The 14,820-nt window shown below is 49.7% G+C and overlaps 1 protein-coding gene across 3 annotated transcripts in view; it reads right to left on the bottom strand.

Moving 5' to 3' along the window:
• Positions 1 to 10,113: 10,113 nt before the first annotated feature.
• The window catches only part of ncoa1 (nuclear receptor coactivator 1), a 131,887-nt gene continuing 127,180 nt past the window's right edge, over positions 10,114 to 14,820 (bottom strand). For all 3 annotated transcript variants that reach the window (XM_041216914.1, XM_041216924.1, XM_041216933.1), the window contains 3 exons: positions 14,590 to 14,764; positions 12,239 to 12,416; positions 10,114 to 12,140 (listed from right to left, as the gene is read on the bottom strand). In XM_041216914.1, coding sequence (XP_041072848.1) covers positions 11,973 to 12,140; positions 12,239 to 12,416; positions 14,590 to 14,764 — 521 coding nt within the window. In that variant the 3' untranslated portion in view covers positions 10,114 to 11,972. The remainder of the gene's footprint in view (positions 12,141 to 12,238; positions 12,417 to 14,589; positions 14,765 to 14,820) is intronic.

Here is a 14,820-nt window from a genome sequence, read left to right as displayed (position 1 = left end):
CTCTCCCCCCCCCGTCCCTTCTCTCTCCCCCCCCCCCGTCCCTTCTCTCCCCCCCCGTCCCTTCTCTCCCCCCCCCGTCCCTTCTCTCCCCCCCCGTCCCTTCTCTCCCCCCCCGTCCCTTCTCTCCCCCCCCCCGTCCCTTCTCTCCCCCCCCAGTCCCTTCTCTCTCTCACCCCCCGCCCCCGTCCCTTCTCTCTGCCCCCCCACCAACCCCTTCTCCCGCCTCTCCCATTTCTCCTCTTCCACGGCCCCCCCCCCAAAAAATAGAATATAAGAGCAGTGAGGTTACGCTGGAACTGTATAAAATGCCGGTTAGGCGAGACTGGAGTATTGCGTGCAGTTCTGGAATCCGCATTATAGGAAGGCTGTGATTGCACTACAGAGAATGCAGAGGAGATTTACCAGGATGTTGCCTGGGCTGGAGAGTTTTAGCTATGAAGAGAGATTGGATCGACTGGGGTTATTTTCGCTGGAGCAGAGGAGATTGAGGGGGGACATGATTGAGCTGTATAAAATTGTGATGGGCGAAGATAGGGTAGACAGGAAGGAACTTTTCCCCTTGATGGAGGGATCAATAACCAGGGGGCATAGATTTAAGGTAAGGGGCAGGAGGTTTAGAGTGGTGGTGGGAATCTGGAACTCACTGCCTGAAAGGGTGGTAGAGGCAGAAATCCTCGATATTTAAGGAGTATTTGGATGTGCACTTGTGATGCCATGACATAGAAGGCTATTGGCCTAGTGCTGGAAAATGGGATGCGAATAGTTAGGTACTTGTTTGACCAGCACAGACTCGATGGGCTGAAGGGCCTTTTTCTGTGCTGTAGACCTCTGACTCTAATCAAGGGTCAAAGTGGGGAAGGAAATAAATACAACAACTCACTAGAGAATAAGTACTAGGGAAACTAATGGGTCTAAAGGCCGATAAGTCCTCTGGACCTGATGGGTTGCATCCTAGGATATTAAAGGAAGTAGCTACACAAATGGTGGATGCACTGGTAGTAATCCTCCAAGAATCCTTAGATCCTGGAAAAGTCCCAGAGAATTGGAAAACTGCCAATGTAACACCCTTATTCAAAAAGGGAGACAAAAAACAGGTAACTATCGGCCAGTTAGCTTACCATCTGTCATTGGGAAAATGTTGCAGTCTATTATAAAGGACGTACTAGCAAAGCATTTAGAAGTGCATAATATAATCAAGTAGAGTCAGTATAGCTTCATGAAGGAGAAATCGTGCCTGACATTTATTAGAATTCTTTGAGGAGCTAACAAGCTGGATAGATAAAGGGGAACCAGTAGATGTAATATATTTGGATTTCCAAAAGGCGTACGATAAGGTACCGCATATAAGGCTACTTAATAAGGTGAGCCCATGGTGTTCGGGGTATTATATTAGCATGGATAGAGGACTGGCTAACTAATAGAAGACAGAGTTAGGATAAGTGGGGCATTTTCGGGATGGCAATCTGTAACTAGTAGTGTGACACAATTATTTACAATATAGATTAATCACTCAGGTGAGGGAAATCAATGCACTATCGCCAAGTTTGCAGAGGATAAAGGTGGGAAGGCAAATCGTGAGCATAAGAGTCTACAGAGGGATATAGACAGGTTAAGTGAGTGGGCAAAAACTTGGCAGATGGAATATAATGTGGGATAGAAGGGCTGAATATTATTTAAATGGAGAAAGACTGCAGAAAGCTACAGCACAGAGGGTTTTGGGGGTCCTCGTGCATGAATCACCAAAAGCTGGCGTATAAGTTCAACAGGTAATAGGGAAGGGAAATGGAATGTTGGCCTTTATTTCAAAGGGAATGGAGTATAAAAATAAGGAAGTCTTGCTAAAACTATACAAGGCACTAGTTAGACCACACCTAGAAAACTATGAAGAGTTTTGGTCCCCTTATCTAAGGAAAGATATACTGGCATTGGAGGCAGTCCAGACAAGGTTCACTAAGATGATCCTCGGTACGGAGGGGTTTTCTTAGGAGAGGTTGAGTAGGTTGGGCCAGTACTCATTAGTGTTCAAGGATGCCTCTCATTCTTCTATTGAAACATATAAGATTCTCAGGGGTCTTGACAGGGTAGATGCTGAGAGGATGTTTCCCCTTGTGGGAGAGTCTAGGACCAGAGGACATAATCTCAGTGTAAAGGGGTGCCCATTTAAGACAGAGATGAGGAGGAATTTCTTCTCCCAGAGGGTAGTCAATCTGGAATTCTTTACCACAGAGGACTATAGAGGCCGGGTCATTCAGTATATTCAAGGTTGAGATAGACAGAATTTTAATCACTAAGGGAATCAAGGGTTATGTGGAAAAGTAAGGCAAGTGGAGTTGAGGATTATCAGATCAGCCATGATCTCATTGAATGGCAGAGCAGGCTCAATGGACTGAATGGCCTTCTTCTGCTCCTATGTCTTATGGTCTTATTATCTCTAAAGATTGGTGACTAATTTCATATTTCAATGCAGGCAGCGGATGAACAGACCCTGACCAAACTTTCTGAAACTTTGAGAGAAGCCAACATTGATCACAAGCTCTGGATCGAACAACCAGAGAATGTCGCCACTTGCTTGGCCCTGAAGCCCTATCCCAAGAACCAGGTTCAGAAACTGCTGAAGAAACTGAAGCTGCTGAAGTGAGCAGCGATCAAAAGATAACCTCCGTCTAACCATGGCTCTCCAAAGAAGTGTGCCTCTGCCTAACCACACCCATGTGTAATACATGATCACTGGGGCCCTGATTGATCTGGGACTAGAGCTTTGAGCTTAGACTTGTCTAAAACAAGCTGAGTGACGTGTCTTATAAAAGATGGATCATGTGAATTGCCAAGTGTTTGTTACCTTTCATATCAATCACTTCAAGGATCCTACACTCTTCAGCTCTCTGTCCCCTCCTTCCTGCACAGGTTAGGAAAGTCCCAGAAGTAAGTTCAAATCCCCTAGGGCAGCTTAAAGATTTTGAATTCCGTTTTTGAAAAGAAAATCTGGGGTACAGAACTGGGATCAGAAAAGCTGACCATGAACCTACTAAATTGCCATAAAGACCCCAACTGGTTCTCTAATGTCCGTTAAACAAGGAAATCTGTAATCCTTACCCAATCTGGTTTAAATATGGGTTTAAGCCCCAGTCAAGATGATCTTCCACATCTGAGCCCTAATCCATCTGTACACAAGTGTGTTGTGAATTGCATGAAGAAATAGACCTGTAGATTGTTCACACAATAAAATAAAGCAAATCTTCTCAAGAGTGAGCAAGCCTGAGAGACAAGTGCTGGAGAAAAAGAGAAAAATATAGTGAACTCTTACTTCTGATGACACAATATTCCAATTATGGTGAACATCATCAATCATCCCTGCTGGCAGAATAAAAAATCCCATAGAAGCATGCTTGGGATAGTCCAAAATTCCACACTGATAATTCCGGATTAGCTAAACCTGTCATATGACCATGCAGACCCAGCAGTGTGGAGTTGGCCATACGAGTGCTAAATTATGGATGCTAGACATTTTCAGTGCAAATTTTTGGCCATTTACGAGGTCAGGTCATTGCAAGGTGTTAACAAACTGAATAGAGTTTTTCACACATTTACTGCTGTACTGTGTTTTCATTCAGCATTTGAATCTGTTATTTTTGACGTTGGTTGCATTGTATTCCTATCGGGTTACATGGAGATGGATTCCATGTGGGAATGGGGCCTCCTCACCTATCACAAAGCTTCACATAACACATATTTGTGGGCAGATTCCCTGAGATTTGATTCAACAGGATTTTACTGCAGTCAGTGACGGCAGGAGGAAGGTGGGAACTGGCTGGGGATTATTTCACTCTTTCTTTAGACTAGGAGCTGGATTTTAAGTGTCGGTGCAGACTCAATGGGCCGAAGGGCCTCTTCTGCACTGCAATTCTGTGAATTTAAGAGTAAGTAAATTTAATAAAAGTATTAGCACAGTACAGATCTGAATTGAAACCAGCTACCATCTAGATTCTAAAAGAGGAAAGAATAGATATTTATAGATGATGGATGGACAGGCCTGGACCTGTTACTCGCAATTCCTGTGTCTTGTGGGAATGTCAGAACTCTTCATGTGCCTTGGGGGAATTACGTGTGTAGGAAGTAACCCTGTGGAAACTTATATAAGGCCTTAGCATGACCACATTGAGAATCATAGAATGGTTACAGCACAGGAGGAGGCCATGTGGCCTGTTGTATTTGTGCTTGCTGTCTGCGCAAACAACTCCAGATTATTCTTCAATTCCCTTTTGAAATCCACGACATTCAGGAAGTGCATTCCAGATATTAACCACTCACTGCAGTAAAGTTTTTCCCTCATGTTGTCTTTTGTTCTTTAGCCAGTTAACTTAATCAGTTTCATATCCTTACGCCCTCACCTCAATGAATTTCGGGCTCGGCTCGATGCTGAACTCTTCTTCCACCGTCTTCGTCTCCGTGCACACTTCTTTGGGCAGGAGTCCTCTCCCCGTTAAACGGATCCTTTTACCCTCCAATATTCTCCCTCCACCTTGATCCCTCCCTCTGGATTCTTACCTGCTCTTGATCTTTTCATTGAGAACTGTTGGCGTGACATCAGTTGTCTCAATTTCTCTGCTCCTCTCACCCACTCTAACCTGTCTCTTTCTGAACTTGCCGCAATCCGTTCTCTCAGGTCCAACTCTGACTTTGTCATCAAACCTGCTGACAAGGGTGGTGCTGTTGTCTGGCGCACTGACCTCTACCTCGCTGAGGCTGAGCGTTAACTCACAGACACTTCCTCCTACATCCCCCTGGACCATGACCCCACCACTAAACATCAAGCCATTGTTTCCAGGACTGTCACTGACCTCATCTCCTCTGGAGATCTTCCTTCCACAGCTTCCAACCTGATAGTCTCCCAACCTCGGACGGCCCGCTTCTACCTCCTACCCAAAATCCACAAACAGGACTGTCCCGGTAGACCGATCGTGTCAGCCTGTTCCTGCCCCACGGAACTCATTTCTCGTTATCTTGACTCCATTCGCTCTCCCCTTGTCCAGTCCCTTCCCACCTACATCTGTGATTCCTCTGATACCCTACATCATATCAACAATTTCCAGTTCCCTGGCCCCAACCGCCTCCTCTTCACCATGGACATCCAATCCCTCTACACCTCCATCCCCCACTGGGATTGTCTAAATGCTCTTCTCTTCTACCTCAAACAGAGGCCGGAACAATCCCCATTCACCACTACTCTCCTCCATCTGGCTGAACTTGTTCTCACACTGAACAATTTCTCCTCAACCTCTCACTTCCTCCAAATAAAAGGTGTGGCTATGGTTACCCGCATGGGCCCGTTATGCCTGTCTCCTTATGGGGTATGTGGGACATTCCTTGTTCCAGTCCTACTCCGGCCCCCTTCCACAACTCTTTCTCCGGTACATTGATGATTACCTCGGTGCTGCTTCGTGCTCTTGTCTGGACCTGGAAATATTTATTAATTTTGCTTCCAATTTCCACCCCTCCATCATTTTCACATGGTCCATCTCTGACACTTCCCTTCCCTTCCTTGACCTCAGTCTCAATTTCTGGTGATAGATTGTCCACCAATATCCATTACAAACCTACTGACTCCCACGGTTACCTCGACTACAGCTCCTCACACCCTGCTTCCTGTAAGGACTCCATCCCATTTTCTCAGTTCCTTCGCCTCCGTCACATCTGTTCCAAAGATGCCACTTTCAAAAACAGTTCCTCTGACATGTCCTCCTTCTTCCTTAACTGAGGTTTTCCACCCACAGCGGTTGACAGGGCCCTCAACCGTGTCCGGCCCAACTTCCTCTCCCTCCCAGAACCATGACAGCGTCTCCCTTGTCCTCACTTATCACCCCACCAGCCTCCATGTTCAAAGGATCATTTCCACCAACTCCAGCATGATGCCACCACCAAACACATCTTCCCTTCACTCCCCCTGGCGGCATTCCGCAGGGATCGTTCCCTCCGGGACACCCTGGTCCACTCCTCCATCACCCCCTACACCTCAACCCCCTCCCACGGCACCTTCCCTTGCAACCACAGAAGGTGCAATACCTGCCCCTTTACTTCCACCCCCTCCTCACTGTCCAAGGGCCCAAACACTCCTTTCATGTGAAGCAGCATTTCACTTGCACTTCCCTCAATTTAGTCTACTGCATTTGCTGCTCCCAATGCGGTTTCCTCTATATTGGAGAGACAAAATGCAGACTAGGTGATTGCTTTGCAGAACACCTTTGGTCTGTCCGCAAGCATGACCCAGACTTCCCTGTCGCTTGCCATTTCAACACCACCCTGCTCTCTTGCCCACATGTCTGTCCTTGGCTTGCTGCATTGTTCCAGTGAAGCCCAACACAAACTGGAGGAACAACACCTCATCTTCCGACTAGGCACCTTACAGCCTTCCGGACCGAATAGTGAGTTCAACAATTGCAGATCATAAACTCTCTCCTCCATCCCCTTTCTGATCCCCCTTTTCCAATAATTTATAATTTTGAAAAATATATATTTTTCTTTTCCCACCTATTTTAAAATTTATTTTGATCTATCTCCACCTTTCAGCCCATTTTGATCCCTTCCCCTCACCCCACCCTCATTAGGGCCATCTGCCACTCGCTTGTCCTGCTTTCTATTCTTAATGTCCCCATTAGCACATTCCTTAGTTAATATACCACCGTCAACACCCCTTTGTCCTTTTGTCTATGTCATCTTTGGCAATCTCCTTGCCTCCACCTATCACTGGCCCTCTAAACAGCTCTACCCGTCCCACCCCTCTCTACCAGCTTATAATACACCTCATTCCTCTATTTCCTTAGTTCTGATGAAGTCATGATAACTGTGCTCCTCTCCGCAGATGCTGTCAGACCTACTGAGTTTTTCCAGGTATTTTTGTTTTGGTTTCAGATTTCCAGCATTCGCAGTATTTTGCTTTTAACTTAATTTAGTGTCTGTTGGTTTTTCATGGGACGTGGACGTCTTTAGCAAGGCCAACATTTGGTGCCCATCCGTAATTCCCCTTAACTTGACTGCCTTGCTAGGCCATTTCAGAGAGCAGTTAAGAGTCAATCACATTGTTGTGAGTTTGGAGTCCCACGTAAGTCGGATCTGGTAAAGACAACAGATTTCCTTCCCTAAAAGGAATAAAAGTCTTGAACTGGGGGAAGGCAAATTTTGCAGAAATGAGAAGGGACTTGGCTGAGGTGGACTGGACAGCACAGCTGGAGGATAAAACAGTGGAAAACCAGTGGGAAGCACTAAAAAGTGAGATCCTAATTGTACAAAGTAGACATGTCCCCTGCAAAAATAAGCGTGCTACTGCCAAATCTAGACCCCCCTGGTTATCTAGAGGAATACAGGGGAAGATCAAACAGAAAAAGAAAGTGTACGATAGGTACAAAGAACTAAGCACTACAGACAGCCTAGATGAATATGGGAAGTGCAGGGACGAAGGAAATCAAAGAGAGGGCATGAGAAAAGATTAGCAAGTAAAGTTAAAGATAACCCAAAGACGTTTTACCAATATATTAATGCTAAAAGGTTAGTTAAGGAAAAAGTGGGACCTATCAGAGATAAAGATGGAAACTTGTGTGTAGATGCAGAGGCTGTGGGAAGGGTTTTGAATGAATATTTTGTCTCCATGTTTACAAAGGAAAAGGAGGATGTAGATATTGTAGTCCAGGAGGAACACTGCGAGATATTGGATGGGATAGTCATAAAGAGAGAGGAAGTACTCGAAGGGTTGAAATCCTTGAAAGTTGATAAGTCGCCAGGACCAGATGGATTGTTTCCGAGGCTGCTGAAGGAAGCCAGGGAGGAGATAGCAGATGCTCTGCGGATGATTTTCCAATCTTCACTAGATACATGGGAGGTACCGGAGGACTGGAGAAATGCAAACATGGTTCCATTGTTTAAAAAGGGATCAAAGGAAATGCCAAACAATTATAGGCCAGTTAGTCTTACATCGGTGGTGAGCAAATTAGTAGAATCAACCCTGAGAGATAGGATTAACTGTCATGTGGAAAGGCATGGACTAGTCACGGATGGTCAGCATGGATTTGTTAAAGGAAGGTCTTGCCTCACAAATTTGATTGAATTCTTTGAGGAAGCGACAAGAAGGGTTGATGGAGGTAGTGCAGTGGATGTTGTGTACATGGATTTTAGCAAGGTATTTGACAAGGTCCCACATGGCAGATTGGTCAGGAAAGTAAAAGCCTATGGGATTCAGGGTAATGTGGCAAACTGGATAAAAGGTTGGCTTTGTAACAGGAAACAAAGGGTAATGGTCGATGGATGCCCTTGCGAATGGAAATTTGTCTCAAGTGGTGTTCCACAGGTCTCAATGTTGGGACCCTTGCTGTTTGTGTTACATATTAATGATTTGGATGTGAACGTGGGGGGTATGATTGGGAAATTTGCAGATGACACAAAGATTGGCCGAGTAGTGGATAGTGTAGAGGATAGCCATAATCTCCAAAACGATAGGTTGGTGGAGTGGACGGTAAAGTGGCAGATGGATTTTAACATAGAGAAGTGTGAGGTCATACATTTAGGGAGGTCAACCAGTTACAGGGATTACACAATAAATGGGAATATACTAAGAGGGGTAGATGAAGTGAGAGATCTTGGAGTACAAGTACACAGGTCCCTGAAGGCAGCAGTTCAAGTAAACAAGGTTGTAAAGAAGGCATATGGAATGCTCTCCTTCATTGGCAGAGGTATAGAATATAAAAGTAAGGATATAATGTTGGAATTGTATAAAACACTGGTGAGGCCACAACTGGAGTATTGTGTGCAGTTCTGGTCACCACATTACAGGAAGGACGTAATAGCTCTGGAGAGAGTGCAGAGGAGGTTTACAAGAATGTTGCCAGGGTTAGAAAAATGTAGCTACGAGGAGAGATTGGATAGGTTGGGGTTATTTTCCTTAGAACAAAGAAGGCTGAGAGGTGACTTGATTGAGGTGTACAAAATTGAGGGGAATAGATAGAGTGGACAGGATAAAATTGTTTCCCTTGGTGAAGAATTCTAGAACCAGGGGACATAGATTCAAGATAAGTGGCAGAAGGTGTAGGGGGGACATGAGGAAGAACTTTTTTACGCAGAGGGTAGTGGGTGTCTGGAATTTGCTGCCCAAGTTGGTGATGGAGGCAGAAATTCTAAACTCTCTTAAAAAGTACCTGGATCTGCACCTTAAGTGCTGTAAGCTGCAGGGCTGTGGGGCGGGTGCAGGAAGGTGGGATTAGAAAGGGCACCTGGGTGTCCTCAGGCTGGCATGGACAAGATGGGCCAAACGGCCTACTTCTGTGTTGTAACTTTTCTATGGTTCTAAAAGGATCTTAATGCACCAGATGGATTTTTACAACAATTGATAATAGTCTTATGGTCACCATTACTGAGACTAACTTTATATTCCAGATTTATTAATTGAATTTAAATTCTACCGAGGTGGGATTTGAACCAGGGTCTCCAGAACAGTAGTCTGTGCTTCTGGATTATACTAGGTAAGTGACATTACCATTATACCATCCTCCCCTTGCTGTTGCCAATGGCAACTATTCTGCCCATACCCCTCAATCTCCCCTCACCCTTGTCTAAGGCGAACACCCTGGACTCTCCAGGTAACTATACTCCCTCACTGCTGGAACTATTCTATTCAGTCTCTTCCCCTCCAAAGCCTTCATGTCCTTCCTAAAATGTGGTGCCTGGAATTGGAGACACCATTCCAGCTAGCACCATATGCTTCATTAACTGCTTTGTGAACCTGTCCTGCTACCTTCAACCACTGGGCTGTAGATTGTGTTATTTATATAAATTGGTGGCTGGAACCCATTTAGAGTATTGCATTCAGTTCTAGGCAGCGCAGCTCAGGATGGACATACTAACCTTGGGATGCATTGCAGATTCACTGATAATGGGGTTTAAAGGGTTAAATTAAAAAGAAAGGTTGCATAGACTTGGCTTATATTTCCTGGTGTTTAGAAGAGGTATGATCTAAAGAAGGTGTTTAAGATGTTAAAAGGATTGGATTTGATTGTATTGATTTTTCCCTCTAGTGAGAGCGAATGTGTAAATGGACATTGTTTAGCATAAGACTCACACACAGTCCACAGCCAGACTCAGAGACTTTATTCACAGCTTAATAATTAAATGTTTGATAAACGGTAAGAATACAAGAGAAGCAAATGTTAGTTAAATGCCTCTGGCTCATGTTTGTACAGAGGATTCATTTTAAATACAGCAAAATACATCTTAATAAATTCTCATAATTTGAAGACATTGCCTGGGCAGAAGCAGGTTTCTTGCACCAATTATATATAAAAACTTAAGTTAATCCTGGTTCTCTTCTCTGTACACTAAGCGAAACATCTTTTTAAAAGGAGAATGGAGAAATCCCATCCCAGGAATCTCTCAGATGATGAAACATAAATTAACTGAAAAAAACCAATCAGACTGGGTTACAGTCATTAACCATTGCCCAGCATAACCAATCAGACTGGGTTACAGTCATTAACCATTGCCCAGCATAACCAATCAGACTGGGTTACAGTCATTAACCATTGCCCAGCATAACCAATCAGACTGGGTTAGAGTCATTAACCATTGCCCAGCATAACCAATCAGACTGGGTTACAGCATTAACCATTGCCCAGCATAACCAATCAGACTGGGTTAGAGTCATTAACCATTGCCCAGCATAACCAATCAGACTGGGTTACAGCATTAACCATTGCCCAGCATAACCAATCAGACTGGGTTACTGCAAGTATCATGTGGTCTGATTGGACTTTTTATTTTTCATTCATGGGATGTGGCATCACGGGCAAGACTAACATTTGTTGCCCATCTGTCATTGCTTTTGTGAAGGTGGTGAGCCCTGACGTTGCCTATGCAGACCATGGGGATACGTCCACGGTGCTGTTAGGGAGGGATTTCCAGAAACGATGATATGCTTCCAAGTTGGGATGATGTTATTCACCTGACCAGCACAGGAGGGTCTGGAGAGAAAAGGTGACCCAATTATGGTGCTGGCTGACCTCTGCCCCAGAGTTATTTATTCGCTAAGGGTCATGTGAGAACATGTGCCCTCCCCATGGACACCTCCCCCCACCTCACCTGGAGCACTGCTTCAGTAAAGGGCACCATCCTTTCCTAGGGCATAATACCCTCTAAGTGCCCTAAGCCCACCCCCTGCCCTAAAGGCTGCCCTACTCGCTTGAAATACCTTTCACAAACAGAATGCTCATCCTCCATCACAGTTCACATGTAGGCAGGAGGGGAGGGGCAGCATGTGACTGTCTGAGGACCTTCAATGGAATTGTGTTTACACAAGACTGCAACATCCCGGAAATATTTACAGTGAGAAGGAATCTACTTCGTATCATGGAATCTTAAATACAATGCTGTGTTTAACACAGCTGGGAACATTCTCAGAATCTGCAAGACCAAGAATCCTTATCTACAAATACTTAATACCCCAAACGCTAATTATTGCTTCCATTGTTTTCTAATTTTCTCTTTCTCACCCCTGAATTATACAAAGCCAGTATTATATTACTGCAGAGGTTGGGATGTGGGGAAGTCTCTTGTAAACTGCAGCCGGGTGCAATGTCAGATGGTTGACTATATACTGAAGCTGCTTTTGTTTCTTGAGGTGCTGTGTTGGGGACCTATCCCACGCACACAGTCTGCTCCGATCCTCTAACCTCACGCCTTCCTTGTGCCACAGCAAACACTCGCCTTCATCCTGGTGGTCTGTTGCTGCTCAGCCCATATGTTTACCTCTTCCTGCTGAGAATTGCTGAGCAACTGGGCAAGGGCTTCTGTACAGGTCTGAGACCATCCATGCCCAACAAGAGGCAAAGAGGAAATGTGGACCAGTTTTCAATAGTCGTCTGTCACTACAGCAGAACCTGTTTACTGTCTGAATCAGCCAGATGTGCAGTTTGCTCTTTCCTCCTCAACACTGTTACTCACTCTGTCAGCAGTTGCTGAAGGAGACTCTTCTGCTGGCCCTGGGGGGTCTGCCCGCTGCCCTGGCCTTTCTGGGACCCCATTGGGCCTGACTGGTTCAAGTAATTGTCTCCACCAACCACATTCACTGTACACTGAACGTCAGCAAACACTTGGACCTGTTGTGTCTGTCAAGAAAGGAAGAACATTAGTGAAATGGGGGACCAGCAAAGGCCAGTTTGTTGCTTAGAGGACCATATTCAGGAAACCTTGCTAAACGGCTTACCTGTTCCGGGCACATTGAACTGATTGAAGGCAGCTGCATGGTCCCCATGTGCATCTGTCCCGATACCTGGTTGAGGTTGCTGACAGAGCCAGGCCCACTGTCCATTGACACAGTGATACTCATGTTGTTGTACATCCCCAGACTGCCAGGCTGCTGCTGTCCAGCCTGTGTGTACACACTGGAATATAACAGAGTTTACATCATTCACTCACACTCACACACGCACACAGAGCATCAACAACATACACTGAATACGCTGATCAGTGGGCAAGTGGAGGGAGTGGGGCAAGGAACGGGACGGGGAAAGGGGCGAGGAATGGGGCGGGGAAGGGGGGCGAGGAACCGGGCGAGGAAAGGGGCGGGGAAAGGGGGCGAGGAACCGGGCGGGGAAGGGGGGCGAGGAAAGGGGCGGGGAAAGGGGGCGAGGAACCGGGCGGGGAAAGGGGGCGAGGAAAGGGGCGGGGAAAGGGGCGGGGAAGGGGGGCGAGGAACCGGGCGGGGAAAGGGGGCGAGGAACCGGGCGGGGAAAGGGGGCGAGGAAAGGGGCGGGGAAAGGGGGCGAGGAAAGGGGCGGGGAAGGGGGGGCGAGGAACCGGGCGGGGAAAGGGGCGGGGAAGGGGGGCGAGGAACCGGGCGGGGAAGGGGGCGAGGAACCGGGCGGGGAAAGGGGGCGCAGGAAGGGGCGGGGAAAGGGGGCGAGGAAAGGGGCGGGGAAGGGGGGCGAGGAACCGGGCGGGGAAAGGGGCGGGAAGGGGGGCGAGGAACCGGGCGGGGAAAGGGGGCGAGGAACCGGGCGGGGAAAGGGGGCGAGGAAAGGGGCGGGGAAAGGGGGCGAGGAAAGGGGCGGGGAAAGGGGGCGAGGAAAGGGGCGGGGAAAGGGGGCGAGGAAAGGGGCGGGGAAAGGGGGCGAGGAAAGGGGCGGGGAAAGGGGCGAGGAAGGAACGGGGGGCGGGGAAAGGGGCGCGAGGAAAGGGGCGGGAAAGGGGGCGAGGAACCGGGCCGGGGAAAGGGGGCGAGGAGAAGGGCGGGGAAAAGGGGGCGAGGAACCCGGGCGGGAAAGGGGGGCGAGGAAAGGGGCGGGGAAAGGGGGGGCGGGGAGAGGGGGTGGGGAAAAGGGGCCGGGGAAAGGGGCGGGGAAAGGGGGCGGGGAAAGGGGGCGGGGAGAGGGGGGCCGGGGGAAAGGGGCGGGGAAAGGGGCGGGGAGAGGGGGGCGGGAGAGGTGGGCGGGGAAAAGGGGGTGGGGAGAGGGGGGCGGGAAAGGGCGGGGGAGAGGGGGGTGGGGGAGAGGGGGGTGGGGAGAGGGGGCAGGGAGAGGGGGTGGGGAGAGGGGGCGGGGAAAGGGGGTGGGGAGAGGGGGCAGGGAAAGGGGGTGGGGAGAGGGGGGGGAGAGGGGCGGGGAGAGGGGGTGGGGAAAGGGGCGGGGAGAGGGGGGTGGGGAGAGGGGGGTGGGGGAGGGGGCGGGGAGAAAGGGGCGGGGAGAGGGGGTGGGAGAGGGGGGGTGGGGAGAGGGGGTGGGGAGAGGGGGTGGGGGGAGAGGGGGTGGGGAAAGGGGGCGGGGAACTGGGCGGGGAGGGGGCGAGATTAGGGTGGGGAAAGGGGGCGGGGAAAGGGGGTGGGGAAAGGGGGCGAGATTAGGGTGGGGAAAGGGGGCGGGGAAAGGGGGCGGGGAGAGGGGGGGGAAAGGGGGCGGGGGAGGGGGCGGGGAAAGGGGGCGGGGGAAGGGGGCGGGGAGAGGGGGCGGGGAGAAGGGGCGGGGAGAGGGGGCGGGGAAAAAGGGGCAGGGAAAGGGGCAGGGAGAGGGGCGGGGAAAGGGGGCGGGGAGAGGGGGCGGGGAAAGGGGCAGGGAAAGGGGCGGGGAGAGGGGCGGGGAAAGGGGCGGGGAGAGGGGGCGGGGAAAGGGGCGGGGAGAGGGGGCGGGGAAAGGGGGCGGGGAGAGGGGGCGGGGAAAGGGGCAGGGAAAGGGGCAGGGAGAGGGGCGGGGAAAGGGGGCGGGGCGAGGGGGCGGGGGGCGGAGGAAAGGGGGCGGGGAGAGGGGGCGGGGAAAGGGGCAGGGAAAGGGGCAGGGAGAGGGGCGGGGAAAGGGGGCGGGGAGAGGGGGCGGGGAAAGGGGCGGGGAAAGGGGCGGGGAGAGGGGGCGGGGAGAGGGGGTGGGGAGAGGGGCGGGGAAAGGGGCGGGGAAAGGGGGCGGGGAAAGGGGGCTGGGGAAAGGGAGTGGGGAGAGGGGGCGGGGAAAGGGGCGGGGAGAGGGGTGGGGAAAGGGGGTGGGGAGAGGGGGCGGGGAAAGGGGCGGGGAGAGGGGCGGGGAGAGGGGCTGCACTGAGCAAAGCTGGGGGCCAGGGTGCATGCACTACCTGCTGTTTCCCAGGGGCTCTCGCTGCCAGACCTTTCCTTCTGGTGCCTCATATCCGGGTGCTGCTGGAGCAGGCTGCATCATGGTATTCTGGCCTGACTGGACAAGTGCGGACAGCGTTGGGCTGCTGGGGCTTCGGCTCGGAGCCACAGATGGGTCTCCCTGTTCAGGTAAAGCTGCAGAATAATCAGCACGGTTACAAATTGTCAGTGTGAATGTACAGGAGCCCTGA

Source organism: Carcharodon carcharias, chromosome 2 (genome assembly GCF_017639515.1).
Source record: "Carcharodon carcharias isolate sCarCar2 chromosome 2, sCarCar2.pri, whole genome shotgun sequence".
Classification (NCBI taxonomy): domain Eukaryota; kingdom Metazoa; phylum Chordata; class Chondrichthyes; order Lamniformes; family Lamnidae; genus Carcharodon; species Carcharodon carcharias.
This window is presented reverse-complemented; position numbering and strand designations above follow the sequence as displayed.